General features: G+C 34.2%; 1 protein-coding gene across 1 annotated transcript in view; it reads right to left on the minus strand.

The window, feature by feature from the left end:
• The window catches only part of LOC128991088 (EF-hand domain-containing protein D2 homolog), a 64,111-nt gene that overhangs the window by 16,623 nt on the left and 27,149 nt on the right, over window positions 1-20,339 (minus strand). Inside the window, exons 2-3 of the mRNA XM_054413815.1 lie at window positions 6,840-6,987; window positions 2,182-2,316 (exon numbers count right to left, since the gene is read on the minus strand). Of these exons, the coding sequence (XP_054269790.1) occupies window positions 2,182-2,316; window positions 6,840-6,987 (283 nt within the window). The remainder of the gene's footprint in view (window positions 1-2,181; window positions 2,317-6,839; window positions 6,988-20,339) is intronic.

Raw genomic sequence — 20,339 nt, forward strand, 5'->3', positions numbered from 1 at the left:
AACATTGACTTGTGTATTTTTAAGAAATAAGTTATAGATTAAATAAAACGTTTTTGTTGATTTAAATTATTCTTTGACACAAAAAAAAATTGGTTTGATATAAAATAAATATTTAAGGACTTTTAGCTATTGATTTGGAGTAGGCCTACCTACCTATGAATGAATAATAAAAATTGGATTTTTACTTTATCTTCACACTAATGAGGATTGCATCTGTTAGGTTAGGCTCAGTTTGTAGTCCTGGGTTATGATAGTACTGAATTAGTTTATCATTAAAATTTGTAATTCTTACTGAATATATTTTTATGTAAAGTTAGGTTTTTAATATATTTTAAGTTATACAACATTTAAGTGACACTTGACACTTTTGTCAATATAAGTATATCTGCCATGGTAATAAGAGAGTGTAAGATTTGTTTTAATGTTGTTTATAGGATGTTGAGGATCACAGCTAGCTCACCTGTTTAGAAATAGATGGTTAGAGCAAATCAAATCCATTACATTTCATAACCCATTAGAATTACAAATTTCAATGAATAACTAATTCAGTACTATCATACTGTATATTCTGAAAAGTAATGTCTTTATTGTCAAAAATGAAATGTAGCAAAAATGTAGCAAAAAAGTAGTTTGCTACATTTTGATTGTAGTTGTAGTTGTAGCAAGCTACATTTTGTAAAATTGTAGTTGTAGCAGTAGCAAACTACATTTAAAGAATTGTAGTTGTAGCAGTAGCAAGCTACATTTTAAAAGTAGTTTACCCAACACTGGTTATATCATACAGTAGCTGCAATCTCAAAACAAATTCACAAAGTATAAAAGAATCACGTTATTAGTGTGTAACACATGAAGTAGATGATTTGTTTGATATACAAATACATTTTTCTGATCGATCAGCTGTTTCGTGTCAAATTAATTAATGTCAAAGATTTGTGATTTTAAATATTATAGTTAAGTTTTCTTAATCATGGTAGTATTCTCAACAAAATTTTACTATTCCCAGCATTAAAATAAAGTAGTGGGATCCATTATGAGTAATCTTTAAGGTACACAAACCTTATTACAATTTTGTCTATATTAACAGTCATAGTACACAGCAATTGTTATGTAGTAGACTTTGACTATTTTCAACCTACAAACATATGTTTCTGTCAATATAAATTATCTCCCTTGTTATTCTTATGAAGAAAAAAAACGGACTTAAAGGCTGTTCACACCCTTAACAACCACTTTATCAAAAATCTAATACCCTTGGGCACAACTACACGTTCAACCCTTTATTTTGAGACTTCATACTTTAAAATCAGGCGAATAATAACGGAGGAGTTCAATTAACAAAAAACGGCTTAGCCTATTATATCTATATATATATATATATAATACGTATATACATATAGGGTGTTTTTAAAAGAATGCCGGGATTTTAAATGATAATTGCTTGGGCACTAATCAAGGTAACTAAACGTTTTATACGTCAAATTGAAGCTAAAATATGTTTTGTTTCCTGTGTAGCATTAAGGGAGGAAATTTTGACCTTGGCATGTACAAAGCAGGTGCGCTGAGATAGGCCGCTATTGTGGCTCATACGCTTGACGCCAGTTGCCACTAAGACGTTTTCGGCGCAACAGAAGACACAGATTGTAATCTGTGGTTCGCAGAGTTTATATCCATTGCTAAATAAAAAAACATCAAATCTACTTGATAATAAAGAAACTTGAAGCTGGTTTAATGAGTTTTATGGCACCGTAGTGTTTTGAAAAGACATTCAACTGGCCGTCTAAAAACAAGCGATGTCACAGTCAAAGAAATCAGACAATTCTGCTTCAAAAGCCCGAAAAAATCAATTGCCCGACGAAGTCTTCAGTTGAACAGACCTAAATTGGCCACTTAATGATGTTGTCTGTAAAATATAGAGTCTTTTTGCCTAAAAGATTCAGTTAAGACATCTGATAAACACACCAACCGCCCTAAGCGTTAAGACATTGCCAGTTTTACGCTCAAATAAGATTGATGAAAATCTGAATTTTATTAAATCACTCCGAATTGTATCAAAGAATGAGAAAAAAACGTTGTTCCTTTCCCTTCAATTTGACATTTAAATTGTTTAATTATCTTAAATAGTCCCCGGGCAACAACCCCGGCATTCTTTTAAAAACACCCTGTATATAGATATAGATTTACCTTGGCTTCAAAGAAGCTCTTTGCTCCTCCCACTCCAACCTCCTCTACGCTGATCTCAGTCAGTTGAGCCAACTTGCTGAGGCCACTCTCCTCTACAAGCTCTCCCGCTTTGGCTTTGCGGAAGATCAGCAGAAACTGAACAAATAAACATCCAAATCACTAACTGCATAATAATGGATTTATTTTTTGTTTTAGGTTGTATCCGATAACAAAATAATTATTGACATTATTACTTAAGCAGTTTTTTGTCACGTCTATAAATCTTTTGTAAACAAATCAAAGGTAGATACTACTACATTGTAGTTGGGTTTAAAGAATTGAAAGCTAAGCAAAATAAATACGTTTTGAGTTAGATAACCACTTACAGTACGGTCCACAAGAGTCTGCAATTAAGGGAGAAGCCTATTTACCACGTGACTTCAAAGGAGCCAATGAGGACAGTGCAGTGTTGCCAAATTTAATAATACCAGTTGATTTGAAAATAATGTTTAGTATATTTTTATTAGTGTCGAAAGTTAGAGATTAGGCAATGTTGCAACGTTGCGCTAATCCAGTCTTTCTATTGGCTGCCACCAACTGCAGACTCTCTTGGCCCCTAGTATAGTAACTAACATCACAGAGAATGTATACAGCAATAATATAACAAATTTTAGCCAGACTTCTCGACAAAACTGGCTCCTAGATTCCCTCTTTAAATTTGTTCAGATAAATGTTAAAAGTTGATATCATGAAAAAATTCCTAAGGGCCGAACAGCTTCACATCCCACATCTCCATGCAGAGCCGGTCCGAGGCACGTACGATAAGTTAGGCCACACAGGACCCCGCCCTTGGTACAAAATTGAAAGATATTGAAAAAAGTCTGAGGTTTTTATTAAAGTCAATTACAAAAATACCCCAGCCGCAGCAAACCTGCAGATCAAAAGAATTTCCCTCTACAGTACCTGGCTGAAATTCCACTAAATCATTCCCTTAAAATTGTCAGATTTATTTCCTATTTAAATTTTAGTAAATTAAATTTAAACTTAGTAGTCTGGTCATCCCACTCTAATCCACATAACCATGTGCTCTGCATGATAATATGTTTGGCGTAAAACGAAGTGGATGTTATCCATCCTAAAATATCATAAATTTTAGCAATCTCAGAAAGCATTGAGCGCTTGGTACACACTACAGGGTTCAGTTTAATTACATAGAAAAATACATTTTCAGCGAGATCAAACAGTAATCCAAGTACTTTAACAGCAGGGTCGTCTCCAGAGCGTAGGGCGAGGGGATTTTCTTGATCCACTTAAGCAACACAAAAAGCATATTACAAAAGGGCTTAGGAAAATAACAGTTGATCACTTATCACAAAAAAAAAGAATATTGACAGTATTTCACTAGTTCCTGGCAAGTCCCTCTGCCCAACTGGTTAGTCAAAACATTTTTTATTATAAAAGACCCAGAAACCACTGGCCTGATCAATGTTACAGATTTTGCTGAATCAACAGAGGTTCTCAGTAAGATTGACTCAGCATGTTCTATATTAGGACTTTCTCCAGCTAGTAAATTACGAAAACTGAGCACAGACAAAAGAGGCCCCACTCTAAAAAAGATGCATATCCTTCACATTGATATTTAAGTAAAAAATTTAAACTGTCATTTGAGCAAGATATTCCCAATCCGTCGACCAGCAATGAATCGTCCACTCCAAAATATGTTAAGTATGAACATTAGATTGAGAAATTAAAAGACAAATTTAAATTTTCTGACAAATAAACTAAAGTGAAGATCCTTAGTCTTGTTCCTGAATCATGGAGTAGAGAGAAAGTGAGTATATAGTTAAATGTGTTTGAACCGTTGGTTCGAGTAGCTAGATGTTTGACAAAAGAACAGGGGGTTTTACCAGAACTTCAGAATCAACTGTTATTTTCCTAAGCCCTTTTGTAATATGCTTTTTGTGTCGCTTAAGTGGATCACAACACTCCCGGAACAATATGTGGTTGTACAAATTTGCACACAACATATTGTTTTATAAAAGGTATGTGGTTGACACCATTGTACTATTCAATGGTAATGCAAGACAACTTAATTTATTCAACAATTATCTCAACAGTATTTCCCATAACCTCAAATAGACATTAGAGATCGAACAGAATGATTCCATTAATTTTCTTGGATTTGACCTTATTAAAAGACAATAACAGCTTCAAATACAAAATATACAGGAAACCACAGCAACTGATCATTCGATACACGTCACATCTAACCATCCTCAGTCCCACAACATGGCTGCCTACAATAGTTTTGTAAACCGACTATTGAAGGTTCTTTTAACAAAAAATGATTATGACAACAAATATTACATCTTAAAACCCATTGCAGGAAAAATTGGTTATCCCAGTACTATCATAGATAAACTAATCAGTAAACAGAAATCCAAAACCGTTTAACAAGAAACTGATAAGTCTGATCAAAAGTTCATATCAATCAAATATGGCAATGTCCTCCCCTTCACTATTAAAAATGAACTTAGGAAACAAAATATCACCATGTCATGCAAAACCTCAAGCAAGATAGAACGTCATTTGAAAACGAATCGGCGTAATAATATCGATAACAACTTGGACAACACGGGTGTCTATAAAATAAATTGCAATGATTGCCCAAGAATGTACATAGGGCAAACAGGTAGTTCCTTTAGAAAAAGGTTTAATGAACATCTCCCTAAACCTAAATTGTATTCACAGCGTTCTAAGATTGCTGAACACCTGCAAAAAGAAAACTATTCTATAAAAAGTTCCAACGGAGAATAAATGCAATAAAGGCCCTATGATGAACGTTCTAGAAAGCTACAAAACTTATAAAGCTTAAAAAAAATCGCTAAACGATGTGTTAAATGAAAAACTAACTTTTAACTCCAACATTCTGTTCAATCGCATTGAATCATTGAACAATAGAAATAGTGATAAACAGTTGATCTCCCCCCTCCCTTAAGGCCAAGGTCAACGTCTCCAGGGTATCGGCTAACATGCATCAGTCGGTGTACTGGTCCAAACAATGCTAGTTAATTTTTGTTTAGGCTGGCCAAAAGTATTAAATTTCAAATGTTTTGTGTGTCAGTGTGTGCATGTACTACATGTGGAATTCAACGATGACCAAATGCTTTTAACAGCAATTAATAAGACAGAAGATATGACAATGTAGCTGTTTGGCCCGAAACTATAGTAATAAAAAAGACGAATTGGATTGAAGACGTAAATAAGGTATTTGACCTATTATTAGTACCTACTCTTTATCAATCCTTTATTTTAATTCAAAGTGGGATTCTGCACATCTACAGGAAAACATCGTTCTAACAATATGCGTAGATTTTCTCTGCGATGCATACAAGCTGAGAAAAAAGGTTTTAAAGAAACATGCTTGCCTATTTATATATAGACACTCTTGGTTAACATGGAAAGCCACTGGAGCCCAAAAGGATTTTAAAGATAACAATACACATATTGTTAATTGAGAATGTAAGCTATCATCAAGCCAAATTTCAGCCCAATCCCACCAGTAGTTAATGCGTGATTGAACTTCAAACAAGCAAACAAACAAACAAACTTTCATATTAAATAATAATATTATTATAGTGTGATGCAGGTTAACACGTTTGCTACTGCAATAGTACGAAATTTTCCATTCATATGGACCAGCGACGCACATATGCGATGGCCGGTTCCACTCATAAACTGTCGTCGCGTATATGCAACGGCTAGTCACATTAAAACAGACTGCCGTCGCATATTTGCGTCGGGGTTCTAATGTTATTAAAATGCTTATATCTTTGTAACGGTCTATTTGAAGGCACTGAATTCCCTGCAGTGGTCTACAGTGATGTCTGACGCACAACTGCGTCGCTCGGTCTGTGGATATGATGATTGGTGACGTCATAATGATAGTTGAAAAAACTGATCTTTACTTTTCTGCATTACTGTATGTATGTATGCTGCATTATCCTATGTAAGTTTAGCTTTTATATTTGTTCAGTAATCAACTGTTCTTGAATAATCTGTTTTGTTTACTTACTTTCACCTCAAAACACAAACAAAAATGGACTTTCGCATATATGCGACGTTTGGTCTATTTCAATAAAACTCTGATAATTTTCACTATTGTCTTTGCTGTAGACCGGGTGTCGCAAATATGCAACATTACAAAAGGTTATACAAAATACTAAAAAACAAGAATAAATTATTTACAAACACGATTGTAGCGTATTACAATGTAAATGATCGCTGTTTTACAGGTTTTCGCCCGTGGTTTGTTGTACTGTTAACCAAGTGACACCAAGTAACTTTGCCTGTTGAATTAAAGGATTTTCATTTCATCCTAGTCATTAACAAAGCTACACAGATCATCTCACTCCATTCTACACTCATCCTTCACCCTTATTTGGGTTAAAACATGTACATACTTCCCATCTCAACTGATACTGACGATAAGTATAGTGACATTCCATTGAATTGTTTTATTTTTGTCAACAATATTGTCCAATCTGCACTGCCTGATGTTTCCTCTAGCTGCAAAGTGGCTATGCTGAACCTAAAGGACTACGGGTGTCTTTTTAGCCAAGACACTGACGTAGACAACCTTGTATTAAGTTTGAGCACTCAAGTATAAGAAGACCCACCTCTCTAAAGCTGATTCTGTTGTCGTCGTCCTCATCCACCTCTTTGATCATAGCCTTGAGGCCGAGGTGGGTCTGAGGGGCTCCAAGCTTCTCCATCATCCATTTGAGCTCTTGTAAGTCTAGGAACCCGTCTCTACCCTCGTCAAATCTGAAATAAATACATTATCTATATCAACTTCTTTTAGGTTTACCTTCATCATTGGTGATGTTGAGTTTGTGTTTATCAAAAGACTATTATAAAGCTATTATTAAGACTAGCCAACCCGTACGAAGCACTCCGTATGAAGCATTTGCACTCTATCCTCCTCAAATTCCACTTAATTGAAGCACTCAACATACTAATACTGTGTAGTTGATTAAGGTATGGGTCCTTACTTCAGGAAGGGAAACGGGCACTCTGCCAACACTGCTTCCTATTGTTTGTTGTGGAGGGTATGTTTTTATGAGGTGGCACGTCTACCCGGCTCCAAATCTGACCCCCACTGTAAGGTTAATCAGACGTTACTAATTTCACAACTTAACCCGGCTCCAAGGCAGTTTTGAGGTAGGCGAGCTGGGTCCCCACTCCACAAAATCCAACATACGCCCCTCATTTTCTTCTTTCCCTCCTCCGAATCCTAGGCACAACACCCTTCTCCCCTTCTCTACAACACTTAACCCTCTTTCTTCTTTTGCTCCCTGCAACCCAAGGCATCTCTTCGCCCTAACTCCTTTGGCTGGTAAAGCGACGTAGTACTGAAATTGACCTGGGCCAGCCTGAACCCCCTGGGGCAGTCATGTGGCATTTTCTAAGGGTGCGACATTAGGACTAAATGGAATTTCCCCGTTGTCGGGTCCCTGCCTAACTTCCATCACCATACCCCCGGACACATAGTGATCTAGTGGGGTAGTGTAGGGCTTATGGAATCATTCACGGTATTTACTCCATGTAAATTTGTTAGCACTTGTCTTTATTACACGATTGTTAAAAGACTCCTTAAAGATTTTTTTTAATTAAAAGTAAGTAATACCAGTTAAAATGAATTGAATTAGAACATTTATTGGCGTATAAAAACAGTATAAGGTATTAAGGCTTTAGTAAATAAATATTTAAAAACATACCCTAAATTAAAATTTGTTACAAATGACAACACATTAACGGCACAAATAAAATATAACGTCGGTGTTTTTTTTTAATATTTTTTATTATTTGGATTATAATAAATAGCATGGGCTTTGCTACATTTTAACTTTAGAGTAAAAGAGGAAAGTTTTAATAAGTTATTTAGTAAATCTTTTTCTGGAAACAACGCTGAGAGTTTTTAAAGTAGTAACACAAAGATATGTGATTATCTAAGAAATTAACAGTTTGCAGTACAATATTTTCCATTGCATTATACAGTGGAGGGGGGAGCACAGGAAAGATCAACAATTCACTTTGTGTTAATTGTTTTCAAACTGAAAAATTTGGTCACTTTGCAGTATCTTGTCGTCATCTATCACTCCCTGTTCCATACACACATCTCCTATGGACTGCTTTTGTGGGGGCACTCTGCAGCATGTGAGAGAGTCCTCCTGTACCAGAAGATGGTTTTGAGGATTATGACAGGGGCTGAGTATAGGCAACACTGCAAACCTTTGTTTCAAGAGCTTGGCATCCTGACAGTCTATGGGAACTACGTGTTGAGCTCCCTCCTCTACGTAAAAGAGAATTTAGCTGATTTTCAAATAAGAGGGCAGCTTCACGGTCACAATCTGAGAAACAACAACCTGATCTCTATTCTCAGATGCCGCACTTCTAAAGTGAAGGACAGTTTCCCACTACTGGCTTGTAAAATGTTTAATAGACTGCCTGAGAACATTAAAAACCTGGAGCCGAAACTGTTCAAAAAGAAGTTAAAGTCGCGGTGTTGCCAACAGAGCTTTTATTTCTTAGAGGATTACTTCAAACGGGGCGCCCTTACTGCGCCAGAGGGTCTAGGTAGAAGGCCCTCACTGCGCCAGCACTTAAATCTACCCCCTAAAATCAGAACTGTACTGCGCCAGAGCGGTGTTTTCTTTGTAATAATAGTTCTGAGAGAAACTGTCGTAATAATGAGTCTGAGAGTTCATTCAGTGTGATACCGTATACCTAAATTCAGTGTGTTAATCAAATCAAACTTTTTTATCCACTTATTTATAAACACTCTGTGACTTATACAATGATAATACCTACTGTATTTTGTGCTAAACCTTATTACTACAATACTCAATCTACTTTATGAAATAAAAACTTGAGTAACAATGCTGATCCAAATATTAATATCTGCTTCTAGTTGTTGGTATGATAAAATATAATTGAATAAAATTTAAATTATGATTTTTGAAGTGAATAATTTTGTCACAATCATAATAGAAATAATATGTCGAAATTCAGTTTGTATTTTCTATAAGTATACTATAGGCTAACATAAATGGGAAGGCGAATGATATTCCAAAATACATTTAAACATTAAAAAAGTTTATTAGTTCCCAATATACAATTTTCAAAAAAAAAATTATAATAAAACAAAATACAAGCTTACGACATAAAAACAACTAAAAGTAAAAACAAATCAACTGATAGAGAAAAGAATTATTGTTGACGAAAGTATGAACTGAGTAATTACATATTTGACATGTGTAATTTACAGTGCATGTTTTCCATCCTGGAAAAGGACTTACTTTTGTGTAGTATGATGTAAAGGTAATTCGGCAGTAGTCTAGCGAAAAAATTAATGTTTTTTGCCTAAATGGGTGCGAAATTGATTTCCACACACTTCAAGAAACACAGTAAGTCCAAGTCACCGGCTCTTAATTGGTTAATTTTTGTTAAATTGCCAATTTTTCAGAACTTTTGTTAATCTCTGCAGCAACTATTTCATTTCAACATAACAAACCACCCCGCAAAATTAATGTAAATGTCCCTGACTTTAAACTAATTTCAACAATTTTTCCTGACTTAAGAGCATTAAAAACATTTTCTTAACTTTGCTTGTATATGGTTACTTGAAATAAATAACTAAAAAAACTAACAAAGAGCTCGGCAAGTATAAAGAAAATACAATAAGTTGTTATTAAAAAATAAGTATACTTACGTTTATTTGAACATCTCCACCGTTCCTCTAAGCGCGATCTTTGACGTAACTATATTTCAATAAGTATATCCGTCCAACACTATCAAAGTTTTTCCCCGTTCACTCAAAATTTTCTTCAGTTCAAATAAATAAATAAAACGCTAACAAAACGAAACCCAACACATTGAAACAAAATAACAACTACAACTCCTCGCGTTGACAACTAACAAACAACTGAAATTTCAGGAGGAGGATCAAATACGACAATGTAGGGGAGAGCGGGGCTATACCGTACACATAAGGGAGATTCGTATTTACATCGCAAATTACGAAGTAAAAGTAATGTAAACACAAGCAATATATAATTTAATTATTTGGCTACTGATTGTATATAAACATTTTGGAACTATTGCATTTTTTACATGTAAAAATTGGTGATTAAAAAAAAGTTACATTGTACGAAATAGCCGCAGGGGTTGGGGCTATTCCGTACAGTAAAAAAGGGGCTATACCGTACAGTTCAAAAATAATTTGTTTAGGTTAGTAAAATAATAGTACTGCAACAAATTATTATACAAACACTTTTTATTACTATATAAAGGTTGTAGTTAAGAAACAGTGTATTACAATTTTAACATTTTAGAAGAAATTACATTTCAAAAATCAAACTTCATGAAAAACATGAAGTTTATGAAAAAGTTATAAAATTTCATCCCAAAATTAAAAGAAAGAAGAAAAAGTCCACAAATGTAGCATTGCAAATGTCCATGCAGCACTGCATGCTGAATGGACCCACCCTGAACATGAGCAGCACCCTGTACCAGAGCTGTACGGTTTAGCCCCAATCTGTACCTCGTGGGAATTTATAAACATAAACTCAAATTCGATCACTTAACCAATCATCGCTAATAACCAAAAGAGAGCTTAAGGGATGTAGTTTATTATGATCTCACAGTTAATTGACTACGTTAAAAGCTACTTCACTAACTTTTTATTTAGTACTGGACGAAAATTAGAAGCAAATGAGTAGAAACATGTTTTTTACTGAAACATTGAAACTAGCACACATAGCAAAACGACGCAGATACTATAAACTTGCGCATTCTGCTGCTAGATAGCAGCACTTGTCTGGATCACCTAGCTTGAATTCTAGGCCAAAAAAGTGGGTGTACGGTTTAGCCCCGCTCTCCCCTAAAAATATGTTACCAATAATAAGTGGGGAAAACAAAATTGAAAATATGAATTCCAAATAACGAAAGCTGTGATGTTTTTTTACATTTGGAATACCAATGGTGCGTAAGGGTGTGTGGTTTGTTTACATCCCAAATCCCAATGGGTAGATTAACCAGAAGGCGCCCCCTCGCCTACCTGGACTAGTGCTGGCGCAGTAAGGGAGTTTGCTAGAGAGGGATTATTTAGTCCTGGCGCAGTACGTGTCTACCCACTTCAAAGCTCAGTTAGTTTTTTAATATTTTTTATGCCGCCTGACACTCAAGTTAATTAATAATAATTATATGTTGAAGTATTTTTTATTTGTAAGTTTTATGATATTTGTAACATTACTGACGCGACCTATCCAGAAATGGTCAACGGTCAAGAGGATGGTAATTATGACATTATAATACAACACTTAAAGTCTGCCTAGTGTTATACAAAATTGAAAGTGCATATTTGATGTTAAATTGAAAAGTAAAAAATTATTAGTTGCCGGTGTTCACTATATCCAGAACTTAAGATTGAACTTCCTATTTAGTATTATTCAGTTGGCTCCTTCATATCGACTAACTTAATTGCTGTATTCAGCATTACTCTTTGAATGTTGCATCTTCCTAGCTGAACGTACGAATAAATTTTATTTGTGTCACTCATTGATTTACTATATCAATGGTCTCTAAAAAAATTGGACACATTAATTTTATTTAGGCTAAAACCTAAAAATATATATATAGGCCACGTCGCTATTTATTTACTTCCTAGATACATAACGCTGTTCAAAGTGAATAGGTACCTAATAAAAGATACTTATAACCAAACAGTTAACGGTTATAGGCCTGAGCAAATCTAGGTTACAGGTTACAGTAAGAGGGTGGGGCGTCAGTAGCCTAGCAACTAGCATTATTTGTGACCTTGGACGTTGGACAATCGATTGTGGCGTCACCTGTATTTTGTATTCAGTCATCTGCACGTGTATTGTAATGTATTGCACTTGCACATTTGTACTGCATTATACTAGGACACAAGGGGCATATTGATGGTTTTTGTTTTTCAAGTTACAGTATATATTTATCATGGTATTTTGGATGGGAAGTTATTAGTTGTGTCACCAGTAATTTGGTGTTTAAAATCCAGGTGTTTATTGATTCCTTATTTTACTGCAATGTCGAGTTTTCGTTAACGTTGTGTATAACCATTTACAACATTTTCGATTCGGTTCACATAGTACTGCAAAAGCTATAATAGTAATCGTTAAGGAGATTTTATGTTAATGTTTAGTTATTTGATCTAAAAGTGTTTTTAATACGGTAATTTAACATTTAACGCATGTCTGTACATCTGTCCTTTGAGCGAATTTCCCAAATAGTGAATAAGCTATTACCGTAGTACCGGTACTCGGCACTCATGGTAAGACCTAGACCCGGGACTCCGTTAGCACGATAACTCGAGGAAAAAAATTGTAAATATAAAATTTCCATGTTGTTTTTATGGAGGACTAGCAGAGTACCCGTCCTTCGTACGGGGTTGGAATATAAGTATAAAATGCTTATTGCAGTTATACTCAAGCTTTGCGTTTGCAATAAGGGAGGACACAGTTTGATAAAATTTGTTTTTTGTTAAATTTACAGTATTCTATAGTATTACGCATCTACCATAGCCATAATGTTCTACCACTTCACCTAAACAATAGAGAAAAAAAATTATCAAAAATTCGCAAAATATCACAAATTATTCATGAAATGAAAAACATAAACATAACCGTAAACAATCCTACTTTGACAGTTCTAATTGCGAATCACAGTTTTTTGTTGCTGCTTAGTTCAAATTAGCTGTTTTCATAAATGCAAAAAAATACAGTGCTGCACCCTGTTGGTAAATCTTATAAAAAATGTTTGTCTTGACTAACAGGGACATAAATAATATATTTTCCTTATGTTGTCACAAGGTGAAGGTAAAATTAGCTCCTTATCAACATTCTGAGATCATGGAAATCTTATCAATGGGGCTACATGGACTATAAATAAAGTAACAAAAAATAACTATTTGAATAATATAAGATCATACAACTGTACATTTGCTATGGCGAGTTTATAAGTCTCAGATTAATCAACATTATTCTGGTAGTCTATATATAATTTTAAGATCCGGTACTCCTTTTACCATCGGATTGGACCGTTAATAATACCCTCTAAAATTGAACCAAAGTATGCCCAACTTTATACGACGTAAACACAGCTGTTACTCACAGAATGGGTCAAATATCCGTGAAATGCGACCAACTGCTGATGTGTGATTTAAGTGACTATCTTTATTCCACACAACGAATGTTTATTCCACACAACGAATGTAATGAACAAAAAAACAACAAATGTAGGAATATACTTGAACAAATTATCTCCATAGCATAAGTAGCTTATTAGGTTACCAGCATTGCGCAGTTCGTACACTATTACGAACGAAACTCGAATTAATATAAAACATTCACTTGGCTAAACTATTATATCGGTTTTATTAACATAAATATTTTATACAGGCCAACTACCAGTTCTATTTCATGTAAAAAAATCAAGCAGTACCTAAATAAAATACAAAGATAATAAACACTATTTGTTAATTATTATGTCTTTTATTGCTGACAATACAGTATTCCTGTGGCGGAGCACGGGCGGTTGACTAGTATTATTAAAGTGATAAGTTACAATGAAATTGTATGTAACGGTAAAGGCAATTTACTAAATAAAAATATAGGCATATGGCATATCCCAATGAAGCTTAGAGTGTGTAGATTTGCCGAAGAACTCCCAAAGGGCTCTGCCCCACAGGCTGATTTCCAAAGGGCTACGCCATACATATTTTGGAAGTTAACGTTATTCGATTAATTTAGTGAACAACAGCTGGCCAATGCAATTGACAATATAGTTTGTTTGTTTACATTTTTGTTTACTTATTTTATTATTTACTTTTATGTTCTTAAAATAGGTGCGGTGAATGGACAGTGAAGCTATTTCTAGCTGTACAAGTGAGGGGTTAAAGGTGTTAAAAAACACGATGAATATGAGATTAACAAACCATGTATGTTGTTCGTTCCAAGAGGTTGTCACCAATCTTAAACAGGTCGCCATTAAAGTATTAAAGACGTAGTGAAAAAGAGCGGCGAGTTCAGATACAACTGTACCCACCTCGGCCACATAAGGACGTAATGTATGAAGGTTCCATTGCTTTTAACATCCTTTCAGATGACAATTTCATGAACTTGGGCCCTTTAAATGAAATATAAAGTCAAAGTTGGTTAAACTAATTTAATGGTGGCTTTTGTACGCCCGTGAATTCGCGGGTAGAACCTCTTGTAATCACATAATATGACATATGATTATAAACAGATCAAGGAATACTTTTAACCAAACACTGTCTACACCTGCGAAGTTCACCCAGACATACTCGTCTACCCCAAGACATCTACCCCTGGACATTTACCCCCAGATATCTATCCCCAGACATCTACCCCCAGTGGTCAAATCATAAATGTCCGACGCAGGTATTCTACCTCCGGAAATCTACCCCCGTGGCCGTGGGTAAAATTATTGTTGTAATTGATTTTATAAATTATTGGTTTATGTAAATAATCAACTGCTCTTCGATTAATCTTTACCCTCTAATATCTAGTATTAAGTATGTGATATGCCGTTGTCTTGTATAATATTATCTATCTCCCTAATTCAATAAGCTGTAACATCCATTTTTCACCCGAACTACTTCACCAATTTTTATGATTGAGGTGTCATTTTAAAGCTTAAAAGAAGCATCGGATTTTTTGTTTGGAACATGTAGTTTTTGTTTGAAAAAGATGATTTTCCCTATTAAAACTGTCAGAATGTTTGTTGATGAGTGTAAACTAGCTTTCTGAATTATATTCAGTTTTAATCGACTACTTGATTTCCGTAGGCCTACGTAGGACGGGCCAACAGCTAGTTATTTTGTAAATTGAAACCACGCCAATACTGTAAGAAAGCATTTAAAAATTGCCAGTTACTGGCCTTTGACTCAATATATTTACGAAATATTACTATTTTTAAAGACATTTTTTTAGGAATTCTGTAAAAATGATTAACTATGTGTAAAGAATTATAATTTGAGAACTTTACAAATATTTTCTTCCTCTTTCCACAAAACAAAGTTTTATGATAAATATATTTTAATACAATGAAAGAAAATTATTTAAATAATTACCAATTATTATCCAAAACTTAAAATTAAAAGCATACAAAATAAAACAAATCCTCACTGAAAATCCAATCCATTCTATTGAAGATTTTTATGAGTTTCTAATTGTAATGTCGATACAATTTATATCGTCAAGACAATAACGTATTTTTATTATTATTTTATCATCGAACGATTCGCCTGAACAGCACCGAAAATCTGTCGCTGATAGCGTGGGAGCAGAGGCAAACAAAAAGTCTTTATAATCGAATTTCAGACATTCAAGTAATCCTTTCACAAAATGTTGTCATCAGGTCCTATAAACCCCCTTCTGTATCAGGTTGGAGGAAACACCCTACTTTATTGGTAGATGAATTTACACTTTTCACCGGCACTCAATTTATTTATTGAATTTGAGAATATAGACTAATAAAAGATATAGGATTGCGATTAGCTGAATCTAAACTTTATACCTAGAATGGTTTTAGAAATAATGAATTGAACATACTAATATACTTCCTCCCCCTAGATCAGTCAACGTCAACTTTATGGAACACATGAACTATCTGAATACCATCACTGCCTTAAACTATACTGCTATACAACACACCATATATTTCAAATTGATTGTAAGACTAACACCTTACTGAGATGTAAACTTGATGGTAACTTGCTACTGGTGAATGCATTACATGACCAATAAGTCCATTCACTTTAGAGATAATGATAAGACAATATTTTGAGATCCGGATCGAAAGCAATTGTGTGGAGGAAAGCTTCGCCAGTCTATGTGAGAGGTGCATCGTTCTAGAATAACCCGATCATTGCGGGTGGGAGGACTCGGGAGGCACAGTAGGACCAAGAACCCCACATAGCCAGATTTATACCTTGAACTACTTGACTGAAGTCCCGCTCTATAGCTACTAGACCAGCCGTGTTTTATATGTACTTGCTGATCAATCAACCCCCTTCAATTGGACTTAACAGTGTCGTTGATATTGTAATCTAACTACTGTAACTATAGTCAATGTTAGGACTCTGTAGACGGAAGGCAGTCGAGGAAGGGTCAATGAGTGTGGAGGGCAGTAAATTGAAGGGCGCCTCTCAGTCCATGTGTCGATCTCGCTGCTGACATTGTTACCTTGCCACAACCATAGTACCGCTATGGGAAGGGCTAATTTAAGTACGTGCACTATTTGATGGCTTGGGATAGTTTATTAACTACTTTGATGGCAAATTTAATGTCTTGAACCTTTATTTAGGATAGGAAAACAATCTTGTTACTCAGGAGGTTGTGTCCTAACTGCGAACAGTCGGGAGGTATATGTATGATTCAACATGAACTCTTTAGGGGGTTGTCGTATTTAGGATGGGCAAACCGCATATATTAGATTGGCCATCTACTGAATACAGTGATATCTTCTATATAAATAAAATTAGAGTTTTGTCTGTACATTGCTCAGGATTATATATTTTTAAGTTAATTTTAAGTTGTATACATTAAAGAAGCAGAAACGAGTCTTATATCTATTTCTGTCTGTCTTTCTGTCTGTCTTTCCCTCTGTCTGTAACACTCAAGATGGCATTTTACGCTATCTTCTCCAGGAAAACGAGAGTACCTATCAAGATCCAAGTCATTTTAATGTATTCACTGGATTAGCGAGAGTGTCTTTAGCCATTGAAATATGGCCTCACTAATTTGTAAATAAAATTACGGACGTTCAAAAATGCAGTTTTGTGTGATTTTTGTTAAGTTTTGTCCAATTTTTTACCATATAATCATCTATGAAATAACGAACAGCTGTTCGGATCAAGATTATTTTTTCTAGCTGTCACTGATATGTTTACAAATGTTGTTTACAAATACTGCAAACATTTTCGATTACGTTTTGAAAGCAAATCCCAACCTAGTAAAAAACGTGTTTTCTTACATAACGGATTTAATTAATCGCAAGTGCAATAATACTGTATAGTGTAACCGTAAATGAAATTAAATAACTAGGCATCATAGAGGTCAGGAACCAAAGATTATTTATGTATAAAATTGTTCTTGAGTTTTGATAACCAGAAAGAAGACCTTGAATCAGTGTTGTTTACGGCTGGGAAACTTAAATTTATTAATGATCGTCGCCAATAGCTTAGAAACAAGGTTTCCACTCATTGACGGCGCTTCAATGGCGGTCGTGTAAAGTGTAAAGTATAAAATCATAACTGCAGTGTATGATTGTAACAGAGGTTTACGGATGATGCTAAACTTGCGCCACTCATCGACACTCATCTCCATTCATACTAGGCTTAAAATACCTAATATGTATGGTCGCCATTTCATCGAACAGTATCAACAGTAACAGTAACTTGCTTTTCCGATGCGTCACTTTCTGTTCCTACTATTGACTATATATATAGTCAATAGTCAAATCGTCTATAGTACTTCATTTCATATAGTAAGCCGTCATTTCAACAGCATTTTGGGTCATCTTTGGTCCAAGCAAATATAAATTGTTATGATAAAATTTGATGACATTAACAAATATTTCAAATACTAATTTTATATGTACTTTGTTATGCTTAAAGCGTAGCGAATTTCCTAATTAAGTTCTGCATTTTTGTGTGTATGTCTGTTGGTAACGCATTAATGTCCTTATTTCTCAGTGTTTCACGAAATGGACAAGAGTACCTTGATAATGAAAATGCCAACCCGAATAAAGTGTTAAATAGTGAGGTTGTACCTTAAATACTTTTCTTAAGGTACTTTCCATTGTGGAAAGTAACTTCCAACTATAGGCCTACCTTAGGGCTATGCCTCATAAATATATAAAGCATTTTTTATTTTAATCATTGGATTTAACATATGGACCAACACGATCCGGGGGACATTTAATTGCGAAGCATTTGTTTTGGCTTGAAACGGTCAGATACTGTATTTGCGAAGGTTTATATATATTAGTTGACGGTAAATATACAAAACAGATGGTAAGTGGTTACCATCTGTTTTGTATATTTACCGTCTTGTGAGTAACAGCATAAGCGTAAATATATGTTTTAAGTGTTATAAGACGTTTCTTTTATTCACTTTCCGTAAATTTAATAACACGTACAATGCTGATCAAGAGGTTTATTTTAACAATTTATAATGTTAAAGACATCTTTCTCTCTTGTTTCCGGGAGGTTTCGCAAAATGTGATGATAAATCTTTAAGGTAGTATGTTTATCTATGACATGATTTTAATAGTGGGTCAATCATACCAGGGTGGAACGAAGTTAGTGTTAAAAAATGTTATCTGTTAAACTACTAAGTATTGGTGACAAAATGGCACCAATTTAAGTTTCCATACCCTCACAGGTAGGGAATAACGGACAATTTAAGATTTTTTCAAAATATTTGTGTTTGCTTACATAAAATGGCCATAAGTGCACTAAATATTGTTTTTATTCCAAATTCATTGTCATTTTTAGAATCCTTGTTAAATTTCCTATATTAATAGTACAAATTCGTAGAGAGATGAAACATCTGCATAAGCCCTTATTTGGCAATGGAAGTGAATTGGTGATTTTTAGAAAAAAGTAATAACCTTTTCCAAAGTTTTTCTATACTACACTGGACTTTAGAGAGTGTCAAATATTACTAAAAACTTCGGCAGTTAATAACCTTTAAAATTATGTATAAGCATCTACTGTTCGTTTGATTTGTCGTTCTCAAATTTAAGAGTTTCTTTTGAAAAACACGGAATGGCCAAAATCGCCTCCCTTTAAAATAACATGTATTTGCTTAAATAATATGGCAATAGCTTCAAGAACAATTATATTTGAATAGGGTTTATTGTAATTTTTAGAATCCTTGTGAGATTTATTATAAGAATATTAAAGATCTATTAGGATTGACATCCATATAAACGTAGGTTTTGTGAAAACATGTTAAACTTTTATTTATTTTAATTTTTTGAATACAATGAATATTGTTTAAAGTCACACATGGTACATTTAACTTAAGATTATTTTCTAAAGATAAGCAAATACTTCCAATGAAGTAACCTCTAAAATTATATGTAGATACTACACTTTACAATGTTGTCAATTTGTTTACCGAAAACCCAAAATTAACCTAAGTAAATTATAGCAATTAGATTGTAGTGCTTAGACACATGCTACTGAAAATCAGCCAAGTGATATATTTCTTTACTAAAATAATTGTTAAAACCTCAGAAATACGTAGTTTAACTTATTTACACAAAAAATAAAAGTTAATTCTAAAACACACAATATTCGAAACTTAAATAACTGTTCCTTACTTCCTTAACGTTTTAATAGTTGCCTTCTATTTGATGCTAACTACTTGAGTTTTATTTTTTTTTTTCAAAATCTCCTTTATTTTCCCTGATATACAGACAAGTTTTTTTGCAAGTGGCACCAACAGTAACATTAAAATACAACGTTCCTCTGACTAGAACATCTGCATTCATTATCCAGTTTTAAATTTCCTTATTATCTTCCGCTAAAGATAAGGAGTCCAAGTACTCCACATAGCCACACAAAACAAGTCCAGTGGACTAGAGGTCTGGCGACTTGGCATGCCAGCAAATCACACCATATGACCCATCTTTATCATTGTTATCATTGTTCAAGTTGTGTATTTTGCATTAATTCAATCTCGCACATCGGTTGAGTGTACCATAGAACTAACACCGTAAACGATATTTAAGTTATGCCAGTAAAAAAGAAAAAACCCTAAAAGAAGGTACATCACAAAACCTAAGTTCATGAGGTTTTAATCCGAACAATTCCTCAATATATTAGGAATTTTACAAGGATTCTGAAAATTGCAATATTACCCATTTAAACATGATTTTTAAAGCAGCTGCTGCCATATCATTGAATCCAATACATGTTTTTTTTGCAGGAAATTAAACATTAGCCATTCCGTGTTTTTAAAGAAAAACTCTTAAATTTGAGAACGACAAACGAACAGTAAATGTTTATACATCATTTTTAAGGTTATTAACTGCCGAAGTTT

The sequence above is a fragment of the Macrosteles quadrilineatus genome, unplaced genomic scaffold (assembly GCF_028750875.1).
Source record: "Macrosteles quadrilineatus isolate MER2022 unplaced genomic scaffold, UCM_ALF_1.0 Scaffold_3__2_contigs__length_128488019, whole genome shotgun sequence".
Taxonomy (NCBI): Eukaryota; Metazoa; Arthropoda; class Insecta; order Hemiptera; family Cicadellidae; genus Macrosteles; species Macrosteles quadrilineatus.